The 27,646-nt window shown below is 41.3% G+C and overlaps 1 protein-coding gene across 1 annotated transcript; it reads left to right on the top strand.

Annotated features, from left to right (window-relative positions):
* Positions 1-1,645: 1,645 nt before the first annotated feature.
* On the top strand, positions 1,646-12,107 carry sec13 (SEC13 homolog, nuclear pore and COPII coat complex component). Its single transcript, XM_017713342.2, has 9 exons — positions 1,646-1,790; positions 2,902-2,946; positions 3,045-3,160; positions 3,406-3,557; positions 3,662-3,795; positions 4,561-4,694; positions 5,466-5,586; positions 5,897-6,043; positions 11,564-12,107. The coding sequence occupies exons 1-9, from the start codon at positions 1,788-1,790 to the stop codon at positions 11,672-11,674; spliced, it is 963 nt and encodes a 320-aa protein (XP_017568831.1). The 5' UTR covers positions 1,646-1,787; the 3' UTR covers positions 11,675-12,107.
* Positions 12,108-27,646: the final 15,539 nt, after the last annotated feature.

Consider the following 27,646-nt stretch of genomic DNA (forward strand, 5'->3'; position numbering starts at 1 on the left):
TTTTACAGTGTTGTTAATAAAAATGTGGTTGGGATAGCGTAGTGGTTAACACCTCTGCCTTCTACACTGTAGACTGGGGTTCAATCCCCACCTGGGCAAACACCCTACACTATACCAATGAGATTCCTTGGGCAAGACTCCTAACTCCACCTTGGCCTACCTGTGTAAAAAATGACCAAATTGTAAGTCGCTCTGGATAAGAGCGTCAGCCAAATGCCGTAAATGTGAAAACAGCAGCATCGAACATAACTTGATAGAATTACTAGGTAACATTAACTAGCAGTACTAACTCCCACTGTTTCTTTAACTTCATAATTCAGGGACATTGTATAACCTGAGCAGCAGTTTTTGGACTGTATATCTTTTGTCTGTTCACTCCGCGAGTCAGTGGCTCTTTTGGCTTTGGAAGAAGCCGCTGAATTGGGAATGGGGAAAAGGCAGGATCGCATGTCGCGAGTTGGGCTGCCATCGCGTGGCGCCGGTGAGAATTGCAGGCTGTGTGTCCCAAAACATGCTGGCCTACTGATTTGGGCGGTTTGTACAGAGAAGAGGGGAGAAAGAATAATTACTGAAGACAAAAATAAAGCCAAAAGCCACCAAATTAAGCAGGAGCTGAAAACAACAGGCCTTATGCAATTATTCACAACAATTACAATATACATGAGTACAGCACACAACACTACCACACTAAATAGGTCGATTATCAACAGCAGAATAATTGAAAATAACACCAAGTGAAAAACACTCCAATAAACACACACATATGAATAAGTAACAAATATTGAAAAAAAAACATATAATGATAACGTTATTCCCACAACAGGGAAACTTCATCTCCGCATTTAACCCATCTGTGCAGTGAAACACCACATACACACTAGGTGAGCACACACACACACATACACACTAAGGGGCACACTTGCCCAGAGCTGTGGGCAGCCCTATCCACAGTTCCCAGGGAGCAGTTGGGGGTCAGGTGTCTTGCTCAAGGTCACCTCAGTCAGAGACTGTCGACTCTAGGGCTCGAACTGGCGACATTGCGGTCACAGGGCCGGTTCCCTCACCTCCATGACTGCCCCCAAAGACCCAGTGTTTGATGATTTTGAGGGTCACAAACGTCAAAGAACTCAAATGATTTTGTACAAAAAGACAGCTTTATTTAAGATTGTGTTAATTAACTAATGTCTCCTGAAAAAGGGATATAAAGATACATTAAGGTGACTATTACAGCTTCAGTTTATATATATATATATATATATATATATATATATATATATATATATATATATATATATATATATATATATATGTGTGTGTGTGTGTGTGTGTGTGTGTGTGTGTGTGTGTGTGTGTGTATGTCCAACCTAAATACAACATATTACAACCATGACACATATTTTGAAAACTAGAATGAAATATATTCCCTTTGCGAGTGGGATACACACACACACACACACACACACACTCTAAGCCGCTTCTCCCTCAGGGTCGCGGGGTGAGATAAACACACACACACACACACACACACACACACTCTAAGCCGCTTCTCCCTCAGGGTCGCGGGGTGGGGTAATCACTGCTTCGTTTTCCGTTCCACGTCAGCCGGGAATCCACTGTGCTGGACTGCACGGCGTGCGGAACTATTTTTCGTGCCTTCTTCACCACCCGGAACCTTCCGCTCGGCGGTCGGGTTGCCACGTAGAGACCGCAGCCTGCAGTTTCTCTGATCTCCCGCGTTTAAAAGTGCTTCTGTGCTGAATTTGGCGGAGCGGACGTGATCTTCAGATATGGTGAGTGTCACAGTACTGACCACCGAACATCCACTGAGCTGTGTTTGACGCTTGTCTGTATTTATGCCAGGAGTAACTGCTCCCTAATGACTGACAGTTAGCGGGCGAGCTAAGCTAAGCTAAGCTAAGCTACCGTACGCGTCCCGGCTTCTGGACGCTGTGGGGGAAGTTGGCGTTATTTAGTTCGCTGTGGGATTATAAATCACTCTTTATAGAAAACGAATATTGTCGCTGCAGGTAGGAAGCGGACTGTTTCTGCAAATTCAGAATAAAAGTGCTTGGGGAAGGAATTCTTCGAACACGCTAATGTGGCTAACAGTGAACGAGCCTGCGGCAACTTTCAGCGACTTTGCCACAAAAGTATCTAAATCAAATAGTTCATTTAACTGTGTTAAACACATTTATACCCAATGCTTAATGTTGACCATAGCAAGATTACACCCGTCTATGTTTAGTTTTAGTTCGCCAGCTGGTGTTGCTTAGTTCTGAAGTCCAGATTTTTGGGTCGGTTTTGATAGTAATGTCAGTGCTAGGCGGTATTGATCAAATTAAATATCACGATGTTTTTTAAAATATATCGTGATATGATATTTAAAGTTTGCCTTATTAAGTAGATTGTTTTTTTTTCTGACTGGTGGTACTCCATGTAAAAAGACTCCTACAAACCTGACCTGGAGACCTTTACACAGTGCACAATATTAAATAATATGATGAATATTATCATACTGACAACAGACAGAAGTGACTTTTTCAGTAATGAAACATACTATTTGTTTGCTTTTTATGTATTTTGACTCCTTTCAGAGCAGTCCACTGAAACACCTAGGTTGGCAAATGGTATATATGAGGGAAAAAATAATTTATGTAAATAAATAAAACCATTCAGAAATGAGGACACCACTGTTTTATGGAATACATGTTTCCATTGTTATTAGTCTAGTCTTTTTTTATATCCATGCTACTTAAATTGATCATCAGAATCACAGGATACAAGTATAGTTGTTCAATCACTCAGCAGTGGTTCCAGATTTATTTTAAGCTGGTCTGTTATTTAGTTAGTTACTAGTTCTCATTCTTTCGTTAATTTCCTAACGCTGTTCTTATATTTCAGGTGTCCGTCATTAATACAGTGGATACCTCACATGAGGATATGATTGTAAGTATCTTGTGGTGGAAGCAGTTGTAGCTAAACCCAGAGGTTTTTTTTTTTTAAACCAGTACTAACTACAAATTCTTTATCTCTCTCGTTTTAAGCATGATGCCCAGATGGACTACTATGGCACAAGACTGGCAACCTGCTCCTCTGACCGCTCAGTGAAGATCTTTGATGTAAAGAACGGTGGACAGATTCTTGTAGCTGACTTGAGGGGGTAGGCAGTCTTATTTTGGATTCTCTGTGGATGCACAATGAATCTGTAGATGAAGAAGTGCATTGGAAGCTGTGCGTGTGCACCTATTTTGTAAATAAGCCAGTTCTCTTGCTTGAGAAAACCATGTTGTAAAGCATATGCAGAATCATTGTTCTTTTCATTCTATCATTTAACACACAATACAGCAGGAAGCGTATGGGAATGTGTGCGTCAGTCTTTTGATGTGCTGTTTTTGTTCTTCACAGGCACGAAGGTCCAGTGTGGCAGGTGGCCTGGGCGCATCCCACATATGGCAACATTCTGGCTTCATGTTCCTATGACAGAAAAGTCATCATCTGGAAAGAAGAGAATGGGACGTGGGATAAAATGTATAAGCACACAGGTCACAACTCCTCAGGTATTTTTTATTTTGGTTATGTTTGGTATGATTACTTTTTGCATACTTTATTTGGGATTGCTGAAGGTTGTTGACCTTTACCGTTCATTTCTGGTTTCCCATAGTGAACTCTATTTGCTGGGGACCCTATGAATTTGGCTTAATCCTGGCCTGTGGAAGCTCTGATGGGGCTATTTCCATTCTGACCTACACTGGTGATGGGCAGTGGGATATCAAGAAGATTAACAATGCACACACCGTGAGTATTCATTGTATAAGTAATTAGGAAGCCATAACTGACCTGTTTAATAGCCCTTTCCTACCAGACAGTGCAGTATAATATAGTACGGTTACCGATCTGTTATCACACGTTGTCATTCTGTTACCAAGTGACCTGAACCATGCCTGAGTAACTACACAGCATTTGGTTAGCCTTTTTGCTGGGAAACCAAGTGTAATGAAGTGACGCGTATGGGAGGAGTTATAAGTAGGTCAGAGCATTGGTTGGTCATGCGCAGTTGTACAGTTGCCACTGATGTGTTGTCGCTAGTGTCTGACAGAAGGCATTAAAATAAAAGTAGCTAGCCAGAAGTTGTTGTGTGTGACTCTTCACATAACCACAAATGTAGAGTAAAGGGTAAATAAATATTTGATGCTCCTCCACTGATGCGGCTTTATTTGAGTTTGATATTAAAAAGCTTTGTGTAGTAAATCTTGTCACAACAACACAAACTTCAGAGAACACTGCCTGCTTTCACATTCACATTTTGTGATGGGAAATGGGCGTATGGATAGTTCTGGATTTGGATTGATATCATAAAGTGCTGGGCCACACTGTCCCATGGAAAAGTGGCATGTGGTTCTGGTGTAACGGTACATATGTGTAATGTTTCTAATAACAATTTTAATAATAATTTTTATCTTTAATTAATGCAAACAAAAACATAATCTTAAGTTCAAATGTTAAGTTAAACATTTTTATAGCTGTTTTGTGAGTAATACTTTTCTCTTTTTCTTCTGCCAGATTGGCTGTAATGCAGTGAGTTGGGCACCAGCTGTTGTTCCAGGCAGCCTTATAGATCAGCCAACAGGACAAAAACCTAACTATCTCAAGAGATTTGTGTCTGGAGGCTGCGACAACTTGGTCAAGTTGTGGAAGTAAGTTTTGGCTTGTTGCCTTTAGAAATTATGAGTGGGGTGAAATCAAAACAATATGCAGTCATTTTAATGCCAATACATATGATGGATAACAGATTAACTTGCAGAACTGTACATTGAAAAACTTGAGCATTTATTGTGGCCAAATGACTTTGAATTAAAAAGTCTCTAACCTACTACTTTCTTGTATTTTATGTCTCCTTCCTAACCCTCAAGGTTCACTCATAATTTTTGGGTTTAAGATTAAACGTGCTGTTTTTATTACGTTCTTTTTTGTTATGTGTAAATGAGCTCTGTTGTCATTGGCCTGTGCTCCGTATCATTGAAAAAGCACTTTGGGTTATAGCAGTTCTTATAACTTCAGTATGAAAGGAGCTAAATTGATGTAGACTAAATAGACGGCTATATGTAGATGTGTTGATTTTTGTGGCATTAAAAAAAGCAGCGATTTCAAAATGGGCTGTTTTTGCAGCTGTTTCCAAATATGGACTGAGGAGTGAAAACACATTTTGTCTGTGTTTACTAATAGTGCCAAACTCTTCTACATAATAACATAAGGAAAACTCAGTTTCCTAATATATGCCCCCTTTAAAACTCTGCTTAAGTATGTTTTCAATTTATTTTTGTTAGTTGTGATCCATTTTAAGATAACGACAAGTTCAGTGGCATTAACTACGATTTATGAAGAATGCCTCTGGAACATTACCTTTTATTACGTATTGAGATTTCAGCTGAATTGGTAATATTGGTGCGTTGATGTTTTCTTCACAGAGAAGAGGATGGCCAATGGAAGGAGGACCAAAAACTTGAAGCTCACAGTGACTGGGTGAGAGACGTAGGCTGGGCTCCATCCATCGGGCTGCCCACCAGCACAATCGCCAGCTGCTCTCAGGTAATCCCACTAGTTCCTCTCAGTATGAAATCTAAAGAATAATCGTGTCGTTCTGTGGAAGACGGCTCATTACAACTGTTACTCCAGAAATTGTAATCATAGGCTCGAATGCATAGGCTTTTATACAACAGCTACATAATAAAGTAAGACTGAGAGACCTTTTGTAGAGCAGAGTAGGACATATTGCAATTAGTAACACATTTTGGGCTTGTTTTACTTGCCTTTTGTGAGCTTCCTTTGTACTGTGTTTGAGGATGTGATGGGTTTGTTTCTTTATTGATTACTGACCTCTAAATGTATATCTCTGCAGGATGGCAGAGTGTTCATCTGGACGTGTGATGATCCCGCTGGAAACACCTGGACTGCTAAACTTCTGCACAAATTCAATGATGTGGTCTGGCATGTGAGCTGGTCCATCACAGGCAACATCTTGGCAGTCTCAGGAGGAGACAACAAGGTGAGTGTGTATTTATTGAGACTTTAATGTTTGAAGATCAGAGGAGAGTCAAATAATAGGATATTCACCTTGATAGTTTATGATAAAAATAAGTAGTAAGCCAGTGCTGTGAGCAGAGTAATAATATGCACTCAGTACTGCGTTGAATGAAGGTGATTCATTTGATGTTCTATTTTGTTGTACAAGACTCCAAAAAATATGAATTATGAATTACTGATGATGAATTGGATTTTGAATTATTTATTTATATGGCAGATTCATTATGCTGCACAACTAGCTGTTTACATAAAGGATTTTTTGTATACAAAATGCGCATTTTTTGTAAGAGAAAAAAGATTACAATTGGCATGCCTAACAAAAAGTCTTGTTTAATAAATCAAGAGAATCTGGTGTATATATGTGTTTAAACCTACTTATACATGTGAAATATAAAATTTACTAAAAATGCCAAAGGCTCGGTGTAGGGATGCAAATGATTGATCGACTTTAGATTAATTGTCGATCAAGAGGTTGCTCGAACAAGATGTATTAATCGCGATTAAACGCTAGAGGGCGCTACTGTAGTAACTTGAACAGAGCGTAACAATGAGAGGTGAACACGTGTCGCGAAAAGAAGTGCGGTGTGGGAGCATTTCAACATTGTTAATTTAGGCAAAGAAGTCAAATGTTCTCTGTGTAATGCGGTATTGAAATACATCAGTTCCACTAGCACAGTTATCATTTGAACACCGTGCATGCAGCTCTCCTGCATGGCACCAGTGCACCTGGTCAACCTAAAACCACAGCTACACTGGGAAGGCGAGCGTGTGATGAGAGAAGGCCGGAGGGCATTACAGAGAGGATATGCAGCATGATCGAGAGAGATTTGATGCCAATCAACACAGTTGACGGTGCAGGATTTCAGGATCTCATTGCGTTCCTAGAACCAGGCTACAATATCCCTTCGAGGCCATCAATAACCTCCCGCATCGAAGCTCGCTACGAAAAAAAGAAGAGTGAGCTAAAAACAAAGCTAGCTGCTTGCTACTGCTGTAGCCCTGACAACAGATTGTTGGGCGGCTCTAACAACAGAAAGTTACATTACCGTGACGTGCCACTACACTGACGAGAACTGGCAGCTAAAATCTGCAGTGCTGATTACGACGAACATGTCGGATAGACACACCGCTGACAATTTAGCTGACAAGCTCAATGATGTTGTGGAGACTTGGGGACTCTCCGGTCGCGTTACAGCGTGTGTTCACGTCAACGCTAGAAACATTGTCCAAGCAAACAGCCCCACACGAGTCAGCTGGAAATCAGTTGCATGTTTTGCACACACGCTAAATCTCGCAGTCAATGATGGCTTTGCTGCTGCTGGGGTAAGCAGAGCAATAGTGGCAGCGGGAAGGTTGGTGAAACATTTCCACCTGTCTATTTCGCTGTAACCCTATACAAATTAAGGCAGAAAAACGTTGTGGATGTTTCAGTTGAGGATTGTTGAGGATTTCCAAATTAATAGCCTAGATGCAGTTTCTTCATGATCTATAGGGTCAGTAATATTCTGTTTGGCTCTCTCTTTAATTTCTTCTATAATTTTTTTTTTTTTTTTTTTTTTTTAAATATGTCTGTTTCAAATGCAAGAACTGAGCCAGTCTTTAATTTATTTCTTTTTTAAGTTAAAGAATGTATTTTGTTATACCATAAAAAACATGTCTGCTTTCTTTTCCTAATGCATAATTGCTTGAGGAATATATAATATAATACAATATAATTATCATAATATAATATATACTTTTTGAACTCAGCATTTTAACTATTTAGCTGATCTTTTTAAAGGCCCTATTGAAACACTGAAATTCAGGTGAAAAACGCCGCTTATCAATTAATCGAAATTCGATCGATAAGATCAATCAACTAATGATTAATGAATTAATTGATAATTTGCATCCCTAGCTCGGTGCCTTTACAACACAAGTATTGAGGTTTCAGCTGAATTGCTAATGGAATTGCAATGATGTTATCGTCACTTATCTTTTATAGACATTTGTCGGCACTTGGTAATTCAATATACTGTAATTTGAAACGTTTTTGTGGACACTTTGAAATACTGTTACTGTGTTTTAGAAAATAAGCTGCAGTTTCTCTACATCATGGGGGGGAAAAGGGAAAATCACACAATCTCACAATTGCCTGTATGTTTGCAGTCACATTTGTATGTACACTGCTCAAAAAAATAAAGGGAACACTTATACAACACAATATAACTCCAAGTAAATCAAACTTCTGTGAAATCAAACTGTCCACTTAGGAAGCAACACTGATTGACAATCAATTTCACAGCTGTTGTGCAAATGGAATAGACAACAGGTGGAAATCATTGGCAATTAGCAAGACACTCAATAAAGGAGTGGTTCTGCAGGTGGGGACCACAGACCACTTCTCAGTACCTTTCTGCTTTCTGGCTGATGTTTTGGTCACTTTTGAATGTTGGTGGTGCTTTCACACTCGTGGTAGCATGAGACGGACTCTACAACCCTCACAAGTGGCTCAGGTAGTGCAGCTCATCCAGGATGGCACATCAATGCGAGCTGTGGCCAGAAGGTTTGCTGTGTCAGCGTAGTGTCCAGTGTCCAGAGGCTGGAGGCGCTACCAGGAGACAGGCCAGTACACCAGGAGACGTGGAGGAGCCGTAGGAGGGCAACAACCCAGCAGCAGGACCGCTACCTCCGCCTTTGTGCAAGGAGGAACGGGAGGAGCACTAGAGCCCTGCAAAATGACCTCCACCAGGCCACAAATGTGCATGTGTCTGCACAAACGGTTAAGAACCGACTCCATGAGGATGGTATGAGGACCCAACGTCCACAGATGGGGGTTGTGCTCACAGCCCAACAAATGCAGGACGCTTGGCATTTGCCAGAGAACACCAGGATTAGCAAATTCACCAGTGGTGCCCTGTGCTCTTCACAGATGAAAGCAGGTTCACACTGAACACATGTGACAGAGTCTGGAGATGCTGTGGAGAGCGATCTGCTGCCTGCAACATCCTTCAGCATGACCGGTTTGGCAGTGGGTCAGTAATGGTGTGGGGTGGCATTTCTTTGGAGGGCCGCACAGCCCTCCATGTGCTCGCCAGAGGTAGCCTGACTGCCATTAGGTAGCGAGATGAGATCCTCAGACCCCTTGTGAGACCATATGCTGGTGCAGTTGCCCCTGGGTTCCTCCTAATGCAGGACAATGCTAGACCTCAGGTGGCTGGAGTGTCAGCAGTTCCTGCAAGATGAAGGCATTGAAGCTATGGACTGGCCTGCCCATTCCCCAGACCTGAATCTGATTGAGCACATCTGGGACATCATGTCTCGCTCCATCCACCAACGTCACGTTGCACCACAGACTGTCCAGGAGTTGGCGGATGCTTTAGTCCAGGTCTGGGAGGAGATCCCTCAGGAGACCATCCGCCACCTCTTCAGGAGCATGCTCAGGCGTTGTAGGGAGGTCATACAGGCACGTGGAGGCCACACACAATACTGAGCCTCATTTTGACTTGTTTTAAGGACATTACATCAAAGTTGGATCAGCCTGTAGTGTGTTTTTCCACTTTAATTTTGTGTGTGACTCCAAATCCAGGCCTCCATTGGTTAATAAATTTGATTTCCATTGATTTTTGTGTGATTTTGTTGGCAGCACATTCAACTTTGTACAGAACAAAGTATTCAATGAGAATATTTCATTCATTCAGATCTAGGATGTGTTATTTGAGTGTTCCCTTTATTTTTTTTGAGCAGTGTATAAATTTAAAGGGCACGAGTGTGTGTGTGTGTGTGTGTGTGTGTGTGTGTGTGTGTGTTTTTTTTTTTTTTTTTTTTGGAAGAATACCTTGTATCTCCATTTTTGTCATTTTTCATTTTACAGCCTAATTTGAAAATGATGATTATTGTGGGTGGTATGTGGTATTCAGGGAGGGTTTTTAAAATTTTTTTTTTTATTTTAAAACATAGCTTTGTCTGATTGACCCTTGCCAAAGCAAAAAATTTCTTGATCAATGAACTGAGTTGCATAACTTTAATTAAACAAGGTATTGTCAAATTGTTAAATTATTTGCAAAATGCAAATAAATATTGAACACATTATTTGTTAACTGAGGTCATAAGAACTAAAGTGGGTGTAACATTATTTAATGTACTTAAGAGCAAGGCAAAAGTATTGCATGGCTGTGATCACTTAAAGCGAGCAGCTCTTTAGACAAACCCTCACTGGCACTTTAAGGTTCAGGGGTTAACGACTGCATTTATTTCACCTGGGGTTTAGCTGGGCCAAGGGAGGCATCAGGCGGAGCTCTCCTTGGGCTGTTCTTCATTTAGATGAAGCCTTGTAAACAGCTCTTTGCACTTCCAGTGAGAGGTCCTCTCACGTAATTATTCAAAATTCCAGGCACTTTGTCGAGCTCCTTATTCAGAGACAAATGCACCATTAGCAAGTACATTTGTAAATGGAAACATGTTCCAGCTGCTTTATAATCTGCAAAGGTTGCATGAAATTGATTGCCAGTGAGATAAATCAAAACATTCCTAATGCACTTTTAAAAGAATAGTTTCACTACAAAAGTATGTGATTTGATTTATTTTATTTAGTGTATCCCCTGGGCCTTTCTCACAGAAGGTGCTGCATTTTAAATTCCCAAGTGCCGTGCATAGAATAAAAAAGACCCCCTTTCCATTTTAAAACAAACAGCCAGAATACCTTTCCCCACACAGAGGAAACTGTTATTTAGTTTATAATAACTTGTTTTGTGGTTCAGTGGCTAATGTTGCTAAGGTCAGTGTTACTAATCTTGAATGCTTTTAGATGCTAATTAGCAGGATTAACATCTAGATGCAAGTAAATAAGATTTAATGTGGTATGCTTAAGGGGCGTTCTGACCTAAAACTGGCATTTAATATGTTGCTTGTTACGCGTGTTTGATATTTTAATTCTGTAGCACAACATTGTATCAGCCTTATCAGTTTGTTATTCTCAAGGTTGTATCCTATTTGTGATTTCATTCATCATTCATGTCCTCTCACTACAATACCCAGCATGCTTTACACAAATGTGCCATACAACTATTAAGAATCAGCCCGAAGGCAGTAAAGAATTCCTGACTGTCAGCCGCTGATATACAGGCTTATAGACGTGTCATTGAGCTTCCTAGTAGTGATGTTAGCAGCCTGCCTTATTTCTTCATTGACTAACTAGCTGGAAAAAAAGAAACAGCCTGCCCAAACAGTTCAAGTATCTGCCCCTTGTAGGTTTTCAAAAGTTCCTCCCATGTTGAAGAAACATCATCAGAAGGATTGTTTTTTTTCACTACTGTAGAACTGCAGTAGGACGCTATATTTACAGATGTACTAATGGTTGGTTCTCTAATTTTTAAATCAACAGGCTTAAGTGCTCAGTCTGAGCATAAAAGTTCAGGGATGTATTCTGAATTCAGCATGGTGCTGTAGTTGTGCTGGAGTGATGACCTTTAGCCTGATGCTCTTCACTGACTTCTGTTTCCAGGTGACCCTCTGGAAGGAGTCCGTAGACGGACAGTGGGCCTGCATCAGCGACGTCAACAAAGGCCAAGGGGCCGTGTCCTCCATCACAGATGGCCAGCAGAACGAGCAGTGAGATGGGGGCTAACGGAGATTGTCTCCTGGAGACAAGGCCAGTGCCTCCAGAGACTACTAAAGCCTGAGAGACTTTCCTAGAACATTGTCCTGTCAGTCCTTCAATCTTTCAGTTGATTCGGGGGGCAAGACCAGTTCAACCTATTTTTTTTTTTTTTTTTTTTTCAATGATTTTTTTTTAAGGTTTCCTTCCGAAAGGGTAACTTTCAATAAAAGTATTAATAAGTTAACTGTGATGGATTGATTGTGGTTATGTTTAATGAGCAGGATCTGGAAAGAAAGACCTAAACACATGTAAAAGAAGATTGAACTAAAATGTCTGTTGTGGATATTGGTGAACTATAGGTTCTAAACTCTGGCCTTAAGAGGAGTGGCTTTTTTCTGAATCTGTTTTTGTGCACTGCCACTGAAATAAACTTTTCTAAATAACTGAACATTATTATTAATGATATTCCCAAGTTCAGACAAACCGTTTCCGTTACAAAATCTAAAGGAGGTCCTTACAAAACAAATTACTTGATTTATTATCTTTATTTAATGGTCATCCCTATTTTCCCAGGGCCATATGTTTGTAGGGTTCTTTGTTCTCCAGGTCATTGAAATATGTAGAAAACAGTTGTATGCTCCCCCGACCTGGTGTTCCCTCTTTTTGATTTGGTAAACAGCCCTGTATTCCCAAGACTTTATATTCACTCATTCACTTTAATGGGAAATAGCTGTATGTTGTCATGTTGCCTTAATTTTATCTCTTCAGGAGTAAGATCCATACTGCTTTTACAATATACATACATATTATGAGGTTCATTAAATAAAATCTGAAACTGTGTTAATGTCCGTGCTGCCTCCAGATAGATTCCCTTATTAAAACACAGATTGACCGTTTCAGTGAACGAAAATGAGAATCTGTTCAGTGATAGGCAGCATTTAAATGTTTTATATTAATGTTTATTGTAATTGTGTTTAAACTTATCAATATTACCAGTATTGCAAAACATCACCCAAGTATTGTGAGAACAATGGAATAAGGCTGCATGAAAAATCATGTTTTTATTGCTATCGTGGGATGTGTTTCTGCGAAAAACACATCGTTAAAGGCTGCAGTGACAACGGACTAACACCACAGCACCAAAGTGAAGTAATCAGATTAGCATTAGAAGCCCAACAAACGTTTCGGCTCAAAAACGCCTAAACTACTAGCCTGTGGAAATGCTGAAAACATGATTCTCACTCAGTGTGTAAAATGCAGCTAGCAACAGCAAAAAATGGTGGGCAGTGCACCACGTAAATCAGATAAAGCAGTTGTTTACAATGTTTATGGAGTCTGCTCTCTGACTGCTGACAAAAAAGTTTCAGTTACAAACTTTGCTGGCTTACAGAAGCCCCTCTAGCTGAGGCAAAGTGTGTTACTGAAAAAATCTGCCCCTTATCATCCGCATGACCTTTGATGACTCCATGGAATTAACCCTGACCTCAGGACCCCTTACATATGTGCGCCATATTGAGGTATGACGTATCATAAGGAGATGAACACAGGGCCCTGGAGACAGCTATATTCCCCTTTATTACCTAATTTTAGCTAAACCTGCTCTAATGAAGTTGTATTTTTTTGGCTTGATCACATGTAATTTTATGCTAATCATAGACTTGCCCAAGTGGATCACTCCTTAGTTCAAAGCTTTAAGCCTTATGATGCAGAACATGCCAAAATTCCCTTGAGCAACAGTCATGTGCTATGAACATGAAGTGAAAGCGGCATATGCATGCCAGTCTTTGCCCAGCCTTGCTTTGATGAATGCCACTCATCATGTCCACTAATGGACTTTGGAGGAACGTGTGTTCCTCACAACACGTCAATGTCATCAGTTGCTGCTGGGCGCTTTCAAAGTCTGCTCCTTTGCAGTGGTTCTTTTTGAACTTTAAGTGACCCTGTGACAACTAAAGACAAGTATGAGCGTAAGAGCGTTTGATGCCTGTCCTCTCATGTAGCTTGTTGCTAATGCCCCTCGGTTCCTCTTGAGTCACCTCCATAATGAATACAGTACAAACCACACAACGTTTTAATGTTAATTTGTGCCCTTTGGTGTCACCGGACCAAACCAGAGTGAAACAGAGTAAAGAAACAGTAAATGTCATACATTCTGAGGCATGTTTCTCTGTAGAAAAGATGTTAGCGCAGCTACTAGCAAAGTTGTGAGGTGGGTATAAAATTGACCACAGGTGTCCGTGTGCCTGAATGTTTTGTTTGGTCGTATAATCGCTGTATTTTATGTTTGTTCTGAGTGAAAATGGCCCAGAAAACATGACTTTCTCACAGTGTTTCAGTGGGAGATAACTGGGCTTATTTTTTGGATGTAAAATTCAGTCCAAATGCTAATGCTAACTCATTAAAACACAGAGTGCTACAGTCAGTAGCACTGACATCTTTCCGGCTTTTCTCATTCTTTCCGTTCTAAAATGAAGTTAACATGTAAACAGTCTTTCGGTGTGGTTTTGATGTAAAATATGGCACATTAGCAAAACTTAATTCTTTACAGTGGCGATAGGAAACAGAGCAAAGATATTTTATTTACTATCCAAAATGACCAGCAAACCTGTGTTCTGATGTTTCAAATTTAATGTCAATAATGTTAAAATAGTGGTGAATCTCAAAAAAGGTACTATTTTTGCCTTATAACTCCCTGCATGTATCCCTCCATAAATAGATCTTAAAATGCTAAAAACCTAATTGCAACACATTCAGATAATCTGCGTGATTATTTTTTAAAATTAATATACTGAGGCCACAAATTTATAGCCTCATCATGCTAATTTGGGACCACGAGAAACTTATAACCTCGATATATAAACTGGAGGCCTGGAAAGGCTGTATATTTTAGAGCCACGCCTTATTAAAAAGAAACAATCACCTTTTCTCGTCACACTCCACCGTTTCATGTAATAACTTTCTGAGACTCTTCGGACGTCTGGTTCCTATCACCGCCACTGTAAAGAATTCTGAGACGGCGAATTTCTCTATAGCGGAGCATTTCACAGCAAACCGCTCTGAATGACTGTTAGCATCTTAATGCCTGAATTTAGCAGACATGTTGGCAAATCGGTGGAGTTTCCCTTTAACTGTGGACTACGGGCGACTCCACGAGGTGCAGTTAAACACACTTTGGCGAGCACAGTGACATTAACGAGTGAGTCACTGGGTCTCCGTCGCCGTTTGGAAACGGTTAGCAGCATCTCTCTCTCTCTCTCTCTCTCTCTGCTTTTCTCTCTCTCCTGCTAATGGACCTCTGCTCGGACACCGAGGTGCGCTTTTCCTCTTTAAAGCCACTCACATTTCTCCAGCACTCACCTCCACACTACGGAGCCAACACCGAGAGGAGCCTACTTTCCCCTCAGAGCTGAATTCTGCGCTGCTCTGAGCTCATCGTCCATCGTCCCTGAAATCTGAGTTGATCGCATTTTGCCTCCAAAGTCGGAGCTTGTCATGCCGAGCTGGAGGAGAAACCTCACTTTCTGCCTGCAGAGAATGCATGATGAAGGTAGGAGAAGCGTTTGGGGGGTCTCCTCCGGTCCTGCCTGCTCTTGGGGGCTACTTTTCCCTACATTGGCGCTAGATTGTGTCATTTTGTCCGAGCTACATGAAAACCCAAAAAGCTGGACTTTGTCACTGTATTTTGGTGAGAAATTGCTGCTGAGTTTACTTTGTGTTGTGTCCAGATACAGTGATGTGCTTCACTGTGGTGCTCCATTCGTTTTCTGTGTGTAGGCTCATTTATCAGACTTCACCTGCCTTACTTCTCTCTAATCTCACCTCACTTCTGCTCGCTGCCACGCTGTGGAGAGATGTTGGTGTTGATGAGGAGCAGAATGTGTGAAACTTCAGCTTAGCAGATATATATATATATATGATATACATATATAGATATATGTTCTCTTAAAGAACATCTCCTGTATTTCACTCCACTGCTCTGGACTTCACATCAGTGTTTGGCACATTACTAATGTTTCTAAGGCCTGATGTTAAATCACGGAGGCTGATTTCCCAGAACTACATGCATTCTCAGACTAGACTAAAACAATAAAAATATAGAAGCATCATTTGCACCACTACACTCTTAAAAATAATGGTTCTCCAGGGGCTCTTGTTTTTTTTTTTAAGGTTCTATATAGAACCATGAACACTCAAAGATCCCTTGCATGATTGAACGGTTCTTTGCATGGTGGAATAGTTCTTCAGACTGATGGAGAAGGGTTCTGTATAGCACCAAAAAGGGTTCAAGCCTGTAATAATAGAAGAATCCTTCGTGGTGCTGTATAGAACCCTTTTTCAAAAAGATGCTGTATAGAACTAAAATAAAATATTCTCCATCAAACTGAAGAACCATTTCACCATACAAAGAATTATTTAATCATGCAAAGGGTTCTTGAGTGTTTGTGGTTCCTTCCAGAACCATTTTCTTCACTAAAGAACCACTAAAGAACTATCTTTTTTAAGCTTGTAGGTCTGTGTATCAAAACATTGTAATATTGCAATGCAGAACTATGATGGTGTTCATTGTGGACAGACCTGTCTCAATTAAGCCCTCGCAGCAAGTAACATTATAGTATTGTACGGCTTTGTTTGCTGCCCTGTGTTTAAAATAAATGGGTCACTGAATGTAAATAAAGCATAGTAAATAGTGGTACCAAATAAAATAGAAAACAAAATAGCTAATAATTCAGAATGAATGATTAAAATATGGCTTTTTGTGTGGAGGTGCTTAATTGTTGTTGTATAATTTAATTATTTCAACTTGCCAGTTATTTTCCACAGAAGCTTTGACAGTCAGACATTTATGTCCGCAATAAACTAAATGTGAATTGAGTGCGTGTTTATCAGTCCAGTTGAGGCAATATGAGCAAATAAAGTTAGGCAAAAATGCATTTATTGAGACACATCATGGTGCTCTAACACCTTTTAGAGGGCGGCGGTCAGTGGTGTGTTTATTTGATGTTTGTTAGTAAAGCCTTTAGAGGGCGACGGTGAGCGGTGTGTTTATTTGATGTTCGTTAGTAACGCCTTTAGAGGGCGGCGGTCAGCGGTGTGTTTATTTGATGTTTGTTAGTAACGCCTTTAGAGGGCGGTGGCGAGCGGTGTGTTTATTTGATGTTTGTTAGTAACGCCTTTAGAGGGCGGTGGTGAGCGGTGTGTTTATTTGATGTTCGTTAGTAACGCCTTTAGAGGGCGGCGGTCAGCGGTGTGTTTATTTGATGTTTGTTAGTAACGCCTTTAGAGGGCGGCGGTGAGCGGTGTGTTTATTTGATGTTTGTTAGTAACGCCTTTAGAGGGCGGCGGTGAGCGGCGTGTTTATTTGATGTTTGTTAGTAACGCCTTTAGAGGGCGGTGGCGAGCGGTGTGTTTATTTGATGTTTGTTAGTAACGCCTTTAGAGGGCGGTGGCGAGCGGTGTGTTTATTTGATGTTTGTTAGTAACGCCTTTAGAGGGCGGAGGTGAGCGGTGTGTTTATTTGATGTTTGTTAGTAACGCCTTTAGAGGGCGGTGGTGAGCGGTGTGTTTATTTGATGTTTGTTAGTAACGCCTTTAGAGGGCGGCGGTGAGCGGTGTGTTTATTTGATGTTTGTTAGTAACGCCTTTAGAGGGCGGCGGTGAGCGGCGTGTTTATTTGATGTTTGTTAGTAACGCCTTTAGAGGGCGGTGGTGAGCGGTGTGTTTATTTGATGTTTGTTAGTAACGCCTTTAGAGGGCGGCGGTGAGCGGTGTGTTTATTTGATGTTTGTTAGTAACGCCTTTAGAGGGCGGCGGTGAGCGGTGTGTTTATTTGATGTTTGTTAGTAACGCCTTTAGAGGGCGGCGGTGAGCGGCGTGTTTATTTGATGTTTGTTAGTAACGCCTTTAGAGGGCGGTGGTGAGCGGTGTGTTTATTTGATGTTTGTTAGTAACGCCTTTAGAGGGCGGCGGTGAGCGGTGTGTTTATTTGATGTTTGTTAGTAACGCCTTTAGAGGGCGGTGGCGAGCGGTGTGTTTATTTGATGTTTGTTAGTAACGCCTTTAGAGGGTGGCGGTGAGCGGTGTGTTTATTTGATGTTCGTTAGTAACGCCTTTAGAGGGCGGCGGTGAGCGGCGTGTTTATTTGATGTTTGTTAGTAAAGCCTTTAGAGGGCGGTGGTGAGCGGTGTGTTTATTTAATGTTTGTTAGTAAAGCCTTTAGAGGGCGGTGGTGAGCGGTGTGTTTATTTGATGTTTGTTAGTAATGCCTTTAGAGGGCGGTGGTGAGCGGTGTGTTTATTTGATGTTTGTTAGTAACGCCTTTAGAGGGCGGTGGTGAGCGGTGTGTTTATTTGATGTTCGTTAGTAACGCCTTTAGAGGGCGGCGGTGAGCGGCGTGTTTATTTGATGTTTGTTAGTAACGCCTTTAGAGGGCGGTGGTGAGCGGTGTGTTTATTTGATGTTTGTTAGTAAAGCCTTTAGAGGGCGGTGGTGAGCGGTGTGTTTATTTGATGTTTGTTAGTAACGCCTTTAGAGGGCGGTGGTGAGCGGTGTGTTTATTTGATGTTTGTTAGTAATGCCTTTAGAGGGCGGTGGTGAGCGGTGTGTTTATTTGATGTTTGTTAGTAACGCCTTTAGAGGGCGGTGGCGAGCGGTGTGTTTATTTGATGTTTGTTAGTAACGCCTTTAGAGGGCGGTGGCGAGCGGTGTGTTTATTTGATGTTTGTTAGTAACGCCTTGAGAGGGCGGTGGTGAGCGGTATGTTTATTTGATGTTTGTTAGTAACGCCTTTAGAGGGCGGCGGTGAGCGGTGTGTTTATTTGATGTTTGTTAGTAACGCCTTTAGAGGGCGGCGGTGAGCGGTGTGTTTATTTGAAGTTTGTTAGTAACGCCTTTAGAGGGTGGCGGTGAGCGGCGTGTTTATTTGATGTTTGTTAGTAACGCCTTTAGAGGGCGGAGGTGAGCGGTGTGTTTATTTGATGTTTGTTAGTAAAGCCTTTAGAGGGCGGCGGTGAGCGGTGTGTTTATTTGATGTTTGTTAGTAACGCCTTTAGAGGGCGGCGGTGAGCGGTGTGTTTATTTGATGTTTGTTAGTAAAGCCTTTAGAGGGCGGTGGTGAGCGGTGTGTTTATTTGATGTTTGTTAGTAAAGCCTTTAGAGGGCGGTGGCGAGCGGTGTGTTTATTTGATGTTTGTTAGTAACGCCTTTAGAGGGCGGTGGTGAGCGGTGTGTTTATTTGATGTTTGTTAGTAACGCCTTTAGAGGGCGGTGGTCAGCGGTGTGTTTATTTGATGTTTGTTAGTAACGCCTTTAGAGGGCGGTGGTGAGCGGTGTGTTTATTTGATGTTTGTTAGTAATGCCTTTAGAGGGCGGTGGTGAGCGGTGTGTTTATTTGATGTTTGTTAGTAACGCCTTTAGAGGGCGGTGGCGAGCGGTGTGTTTATTTGATGTTTGTTAGTAACGCCTTTAGAGGGCGGTGGCGAGCGGTGTGTTTATTTGATGTTTGTTAGTAACGCCTTGAGAGGGCGGTGGTGAGCGGTATGTTTATTTGATGTTTGTTAGTAACGCCTTTAGAGGGCGGCGGTGAGCGGTGTGTTTATTTGATGTTTGTTAGTAACGCCTTTAGAGGGCGGCGGTGAGCGGTGTGTTTATTTGAAGTTTGTTAGTAACGCCTTTAGAGGGTGGCGGTGAGCGGCGTGTTTATTTGATGTTTGTTAGTAACGCCTTTAGAGGGCGGTGGTGAGCGGTGTGTTTATTTGATGTTTGTTAGTAACGCCTTTAGAGGGCGGTGGTGAGCGGTGTGTTTATTTGATGTTTGTTAGTAACGCCTTTAGAGGGCGGAGGTGAGCGGTGTGTTTATTTGATGTTTGTTAGTAAAGCCTTTAGAGGGCGGCGGTGAGCGGTGTGTTTATTTGATGTTTGTTAGTAACGCCTTTAGAGGGCGGCGGTGAGCGGTGTGTTTATTTGATGTTTGTTAGTAAAGCCTTTAGAGGGCGGTGGTAAGCGGTGTGTTTATTTGATGTTTGTTAGTAAAGCCTTTAGAGGGCGGTGGCGAGCGGTGTGTTTATTTGATGTTTGTTAGTAACGCCTTTAGAGGGCGGTGGTGAGCGGTGTGTTTATTTGATGTTTGTTAGTAACGCCTTTAGAGGGCGGTGGTGAGCGGTGTGTTTATTTGATGTTTGTTAGTAACGCCGTGAGAGGGCGGTGGCGAGCGGTGTGTTTATTTGATGTTTGTTAGTAACGCCTTTAGAGGGCGGTGGTGAGCGGTGTGTTTATGTGATGTTTGTTAGTAACGCCTTTAGAGGGCGGTGGTGAGCGGTGTGTTTATTTGATGTTTGTTAGTAACGCCTTTAGAGGGCGGTGGTGAGCGGTGTGTTTATTTGATGTTCGTTAGTAACGCCTTTAGAGGGCGGCGGTGAGCGGTGTGTTTATTTGATGTTTGTTAGTAACGCCTTTAGAGGGCGGCAGGTGAGCGGTGTGTTTATTTGATGTTTGTTAGTAACGCCTTTAGAGGGCGGCGGTGAGCGGTGTGTTTATTTGATGTTTGTTAGTAACGCCTTTAGAGGGCGGTGGTCAGCGGTGTGTTTATTTGATGTTTGTTAGTAACGCCTTTAGAGGGCGGTGGTCAGCGGTGTGTTTATTTGATGTTTGTTAGTAACGCCTTTAGAGGGCGGTGGTCAGCGGTGTGTTTATTTGATGTTTGTTAGTAACGCCTTTAGAGGGCGGCGGTGAGCGGTGTGTTTATTTGATGTTTGTTAGTAAAGCCTTTAGAGGGCGGCAGGTGAGCGGTGTGTTTATTTGATGTTTGTTAGTAAAGCCTTTAGAGGGCGGTGGCGAGCGGCGTGTTTATTTGATGTTTGTTAGTAACGCCTTTAGAGGGCGGTGGTGAGCGGTGTGTTTATTTGATGTTTGTTAGTAAAGCCTTTAGAGGGCGGCAGGTGAGCGGTGTGTTTATTTGATGTTTGTTAGTAAAGCCTTTAGAGGGCGGTGGCGAGCGGCGTGTTTATTTGATGTTTGTTAGTAACGCCTTTAGAGGGCGGTGGTCAGCGGTGTGTTTATTTGATGTTTGTTAGTAACGCTTTTAGAGGGCGGTGGTGAGCGGTGTGTTTATTTGATGTTTGTTAGTAACGCCTTTAGAGGGCGGCGGTGAGCGGTGTGTTTATTTGATGTTTGTTAGTAACGCCTTTAGAGGGCGGCGGTGAGCGGTGTGTTTATTTGATGTTTGTTAGTAACGCCTTTAGAGGGCGGTGGTCAGCGGTGTGTTTATTTGATGTTTGTTAGTAACGCCTTTAGAGGGCGGCGGTGAGCGGTGTGTTTATTTGATGTTTGTTAGTAACGCCTTTAGAGGGCGGTGGTGAGCGTTGTGTTTATTTGATGTTTGTTAGTAACGCCTTTAGAGGGCGGCGGGGAGTGACGTTTGTTTGAGCTTGAGTTGCTGCTGTCATCAGCTGGAAGATACTAAGTATCAATAGCTAGCTAGTAAGTGTCATAGCTAATCAGCTAATTTGGCCATTTTAGGCTTTTACGTTAACAGCTGAATACAGTGAACAAAAAAGACAAAAAATAGTTAATCTCAGTTTTTACATGGCAGTTTAATGACCATTAAAGTTTCCTAGTCGTGACAGACAGAGCGCCAGTACCTCATGGAGAACAGACATTCTGTTAATTGGTACTTAGTACTGGAACAGGATTCTTTGACTTAGTGCTATATAGAACCATTTTTAGAAGGAACCATACTACTGGTTGTCCATCATAGAGAAGAACCATTTGACCACGTAAGAATGAGAACCATTTGTGGATTCATTGTTCATGGTTTTGTATTGAAGCATTGCCTTTACTAAAGAACCTTCATGAACCTAGTATCATGAATAAAATCAGATCACTGGCTGAGTGTATCATTGTACTCATAAGCATCAGAGTTTACTCAGTTTATGAGACTAGGCCTAGTCTATGTCTGGGAAATTGACTTTCCATATTGGTCATGCTCAGTCAGAAGGGTCACCATGTTTCCTTGCAGTATTTAGGTTGGTGTCATGGAAACTACAGGTCATGCACACCTGGCAGCTTCTGTAAAGTTAGTTTCTGTGAAACTGGATTATGGATGGGGTGTGTGTGTGTGTGTCTCTGTGTGTGTGTGTGTCTGTGTGTGTGTGCGTTGGCTTTTGTGAGAGAGATGCAGTTCCTGTCCAGTTCCTTTTGTGGGAGAGCTTCCTCAGCTTCTTCAGAAATGAAGGATATTAACAGTGAGTTTGTCCCCCTTTGCTACAGGAGCAGTCTCTGCTCTTCTGGGAAGGCTTTACACTAGATGTTTGAACATTGCTGTGAGGATTTGATTGCAGCCACAAGAGCATTAGTGAGGTCAAGCTCTGATGTTGGATGCTCAGTTCTGGATCACTCCAGCTTCTCTCAAAGCCATCAAATGGAGCTCCATCATTCCACAGAGCACAGTTCCATTGTTCCACAGCCCAATACTGGGGGGCTTCATACCCCTCTAGCCGATGCTTGGGGTACAGGCATGGTGACCAAAGGCTCATGTGTGGCTCCAGAGAGTCCCATAGCACATGCACAATTGAATGCTCAGTGGATGCAATTTAAAGTAGCTGAATTGGAATTGAGTGACTGGATACTTTTGGACATGTAGTTCAGAAGGTGGCCTGAGATCCTTGCTTGTCATAAAGATGTAATTCAGTAATCCCACCTATTGCTATTCTTGGTCTCGAGTCCTCTTTCCAATTTTGCAAATCTGTTAAATATGGCACATTTAAGAGCTGAAACACGAGGTGCAAAGTAATGATGTGCCTCAGAGGAGGCTAACAGTCATGTTGTATTCATTTCCATTTGTGGAAAACAGCTGAAGTTTTTTTTTCTAGAACATAAAGATGGAGATTACATTAATTGGTGACACTCGAGAGATTTGCATTTTGCTAAGCGACATTCGCAGCGTGAGAGAGAGCCTATTTTCTGAGGACCGAAATGTCTCAGCTCGCTGAGCAGCCATTTGCGGAGGAACTTTGAGTTGACTGCAGAAATCCTGTATCAGTCTGCCCAGGAAAGGCATTGAGATAGCACAGAGGACACATCTATCTCCACAAGCTGATGAACATTTCAGCTGCCCTTATTCTCAGTGTGGGATTATTGAGAGTGGCAGGTTCTTCCTTCAAGCGGTCCTCTGTCAGCTGATGTGGAAGCTTAATTCACGACCAACACAGCACAGAGCAGAGAGCCAAATGTCAGTCAGCCATTCTACAATCTACAGTGTACAGAGTCACAGTGACAAGTGGTAGAAAAGTGAACATCACTGCTGAATTTTAGGGGTTTCCAAGCATGATGTGGTGTACTTATTGTACATTGGCAGGTTTTAGATAAGGCATTTTGAGGATCCAGGTATGGTGGAGAGTCCAGCTGAGGAAAAGCATCTTTATTATCCTAGACATTTTATAGCTTTAACACTGGAAGGTGGGCTAATACATCTCTTTTTCAGTGTACTGAGGTATGAATCCATAGTGCAAGTAAAGGTGGGCAATATAGCAAAAATGGAATCCCACGATACTTTGATATTTTAATGGTACATGAGTATCAAGTACAGGCTTTTTTTGCTGTGTAAGCAAAAATCTAACTAACATCTCATTGAAGCAAATAGCCAAAAAATGCTAAACCTATTTTGCACAATTGTGCACAGTAAAGTTAATCAACCACAATTATATAATTTAGAATACTTTATGGAGCTGTGTGAGTGCTAATGGCACCTACTTGTGGCGAAACATGAGCGAGTTCCATGAGGAGCTTCAGTCTAAAACCAATGAGGATTCCCTGAACAGCTTTTCCAATTAGTGTTTGCAGACAGTCCACCAAAAAAAAGGATATTTATGCTCTCAATATAGGCCTACGGAAATGAATAAATATGTTTTATATCATTAACAGTTCCTTGATGAAGCTCCATGATGATGCAGGTTTGTTGTGACAGTAGCCATTACATTTCACACACAACATAGAGGGAGAATCATCACATATTAAGGATTTATTTGTAGTTTAATATACATTCAGTATACATACACTTATGATAAATGTTAATAACTAATATAATATTTTAGAATATACTTGTAAAATATCACATTAAATCATATAAATCCTTAATTATTAATTATATATATTATTACATTATATTATATCTTGGCTAATTTACAGCCTTGAGGCCATTCTTTTGTACTACAACAATACTGTGAAAAAAAAAAAAAAAAACATAAAATATCATATATACATACATTTTCTCATATAAAAATATATTTGCTTATCTTGCAAATGTATGTGCATTATGTCATGTTTTATAGTATGTGCAAAGTTTATTTAACTGTGCTTTTTAAATTTGTTTTGCATATTTTAATATGTGGCAGTATATGCACAAATGTTAACGTATATATGTAAATTAAATGGATATCATGGTGTCTGTGTTTAATATTTATGAACTTGCCACTTATTTTGAAAGACAAATGGAAATATATTTGCTTTGGACATGGGTTTGTTCAACACTTCATATACTGTGCTGCACTAAATCCAGTTAACCACATTGTGCCTTACTATGCTCACTTTATAATGAAACATACGTGATCATAAATCTTATGAGGAGTAATAGTGTCCACAGTACACTCAGAAAAGCATTTGAACAATAAATGGCATCATTACCCAGTTGTAAGACTTCCCACTTATGAATAGTAAATGATACTTGCTGTTATGTTAAAAATTTCAACGAAGATTATGAATCACTTTGTGATTAATATGTTTCAAAACAAGGACATTTGTCCAAAGTCATTATGATTCTGATGATAACCTCACAGATTTCAGTGTCCCCTTACGATTTGTAACAGCATTCCTTTAATCCGTACTGATGTTTACAACTAGAAATGCTTCCTGTAGCAGCGAGACCATCAAGAGGAATACATTCATTATACCCTTTTTGCTAATCGCAAAGGCAAAATGTCAAGTCCAATTAATATTCAGTTAATTGTGCTGTATGTTGTGTTCAACATCCTGAGTTTTGGAGCTAAAGTGACCATTAGAGTCCAGAATTCAGCTCAGTTTTGACCAAAATTGTTGGTTTTCATAAAGCTGATCATGTCTTTGGGTTCACAGCATATGCCAGAGAAACACCTAAGATTTGTCAGGCTGCATGAACACCTGCGACTTGTCAGAGTCGCAGATTCCCAGTTGCGCTGTTTGGGATTCATTAGGCCACTCAGAGAAAAACGATTTCATCAAGTTTGTTTGACTTCACATCAGCAGAAAACACTACATGTTTGAGTTCTCAATGGGTGAATAGCACAAGCTGCTTTATTCTCATGCTTACCAAACATAATTCATTAAGTAGGGCCTTTCTCAACATGAAGTCCTGTGCAGAGGGGACGGTTGTGATTTGTGTTAACATGGGCTCAATCGTACAGCACTAGAATCAGCTTAAAAGGCTGTCAGTGTTATTCAGAAGCTCTCCAACAAACAGGGCTTGATTGCCAGTTATTTTTAGAATGGTCTGGAATTGCATACATGTGAAATGTCAGGGGTTGTGCCCTGTTGCCAAAGTCCAATCATAGCAAACATTGTTCATACCTCACACATTGCAAATTATTCCACTCCTCCTATATGCAAAACAGAGTTCAGGTTCAGGAGCAGAGCTTATCACATGCAGCTATTTGGTGTAAATATTTTCTGGTTGCTCACATGTTCTTAGATATGTACTTTGTCTATGCTGCATCTGAGGCTGTTTTAGGTCTTGGCCTTGAATACCAATGAAACAATATTACAACACAGGGATGTGCATTCTCACCAATTTTGATATACCAGGCTACTTACTGTTAGCAATAAGGATAAAAAACAGCAACACATGTTGATGTGCTTTTGAAAATGTTTTGTTATTAAGCACCACCCAAAAAGCTGGTCATAGTTGTTGTGTCTCCTAGGGGTAAGACGCAACAGAGGGGAAGCAAGACTGCCGGCTTAGACGCCGGACCAGAACAAAGAGGAGTTTCTGCTTAGTAACTAATAATAATAATAAACACATCAAACGCAGATTTGTTTAAGTTTTTTTCAATGCTCTGCACTTTTATCCAGCCATCACAGTGAGTTTACATAGGCAGCTGAAGTAAAGAAAACAGAAAGGAAGCATACAGTCAGGAAGGCCCAAGGCCCAAAATAACAAACAAAAGATCGACTAATACAAAATGCTTTTATAGCCGGTGCCCACAGCAACAGCCAATTACAGGCTGGGAAAAGCTGGACGTCAGCCATGCAGCATCGCCAACCTGAAAACACTGAGACCCACTCAGAGAGAGAGAGACAGACACTTATATAGTGGCTCTCACTCAGGACGAACTTCATGCAAAAAACCTCAGCGCCGAACAGTCAGATGTACTGAGGTAGTCGATTTTGTCACGTTCACAGACACACAGATTTATCAATGAAATGCACACAGAGCGGTGACCTTAGACAACCCATGCCAGTTTCCTGTAGCCTTCTAGTCCTCTAGCTAGGCACCAGGCACATGCTACGGTGCTGTAAGAACGAGCGAGCATTGCCTGCTATAGAGGTTTTTTTGAAGGATGGACTTTCTTGGAGGTTGTGAAGGTTGGGACAGGACTGAATGCTGATGAATAAGTGATGGAACACATCCCGAATAAATTAGTTATCAATTCTGAAACATAATTACTTTTTTAGCAACCAAATACTTTTTAAGCAACCTGTTTTTGTGCTCAAGGCGTCCTGTCCAAAGAGAAGTATATGTGATTTGTTTTGCGGCAGTCCAACCAAAGTTTTCAGCAATTTTCAAACAAATCAAGAAAGTTACGCATTACGTGTGTATCACTGTACACGCTAGTGTTATACATGTTGGCTTGCATGTCCTGTAACTACAACAAAATTTATTTGCAGTCTATCATGGATACCACAAACCAATCCGGCAGCATTTGCAAAGCAAGACGTCTTCCTTTTCCTTTCCAGACAACTGCTAAAGGATGCCTGTTGGCATGTTGGAAACATCCAGCAAACTTGTCACATCTGTTCATGTAAAAGCCATCAACAGCTGACGACGTTTTGGGTTCTTAAAGGGTTGTTAGATTTCAGTTACTACCCCTTGCAAGGTGACGCTCAAAAGCAAGGGGTAGGGTTAAAAATAAGAAATGGGTTTGGGCTCAATACCTTCACACTTCTTATACTGTAAGTCTCTACGTCATCAAACAGGTTTATCGCCCATCTGTACCTTTTGAAAACAGATGTTTTCTTAGATACGCCATCGACTATTGAAGTCGCCTGAACCAGGGAAGTGTGTTGCTTCAGAGCGCTGAAACACTCTGCATCATTTAGCATTTCTCATCTATTTCAGAAATGCGATAAAATGTCCCATTTGCATAATCTCCTTTGGTGCTGCTCTTAACAAAACCTCTCCTACGCAGATCTCCCTAATAAAGCGCTTCATCAGTTCCCACAATCAACATCAACAGCAGCAGGCTTCTGTCACATTAGTGTGCGCAAATCCTCATCCAGATGATATCTCTGTTTAGAAGATGTGGCATGTCACCATGTCAAGAGGTCATCGGCGCGGATTCGTCTGTAACATAAATCACAGACGGTGGCCTCGGCTTGGAAGCACACTCGCAGGACACCTCTTTAGGTTTCATCTCGAGTTACGCTTGATTTGCTGTTAGAATAATAATCACCGAACACTTAAAGCTCTCCAGGAGGATATCGATGACTGCGGGGCCTCTCTGGAATGTGTGGAGGCCGGTAATGAAGACATGTCAGGCGTTATCGTATGAATTGTAAATAGGCGGCGAAATCCAAAGAGGAGCGCTGTTATCCCTAAGCCAGCTAGAGCAGACAGGCTTCAGCAGTAATGAACTCATCCCAAAGGCTATCATTGTGAAATTGCTGTCAGGCTGCTTATGCCTATGAGAAGATTGCATTATTTACAGAGGTATTGTTATCTCAGAGCAGCTCGCTGACACACAG

This window comes from Pygocentrus nattereri, chromosome 21 (genome assembly GCF_015220715.1).
Source record: "Pygocentrus nattereri isolate fPygNat1 chromosome 21, fPygNat1.pri, whole genome shotgun sequence".
NCBI classification, from domain to species: domain Eukaryota; kingdom Metazoa; phylum Chordata; class Actinopteri; order Characiformes; family Serrasalmidae; genus Pygocentrus; species Pygocentrus nattereri.

Excerpts from the sequence above, each read along its gene's own strand:
- sec13 (XM_017713342.2), top strand. Across the intron at positions 3,796-4,560 it reads AGATTAACAATGCACACACC|ATTGGCTGTAATGCAGTGAG; the intron begins GTGAGTATTCAT and ends TTCTTCTGCCAG. Across the intron at positions 6,044-11,563 it reads TCTCAGGAGGAGACAACAAG|GTGACCCTCTGGAAGGAGTC; the intron begins GTGAGTGTGTAT and ends TTCTGTTTCCAG.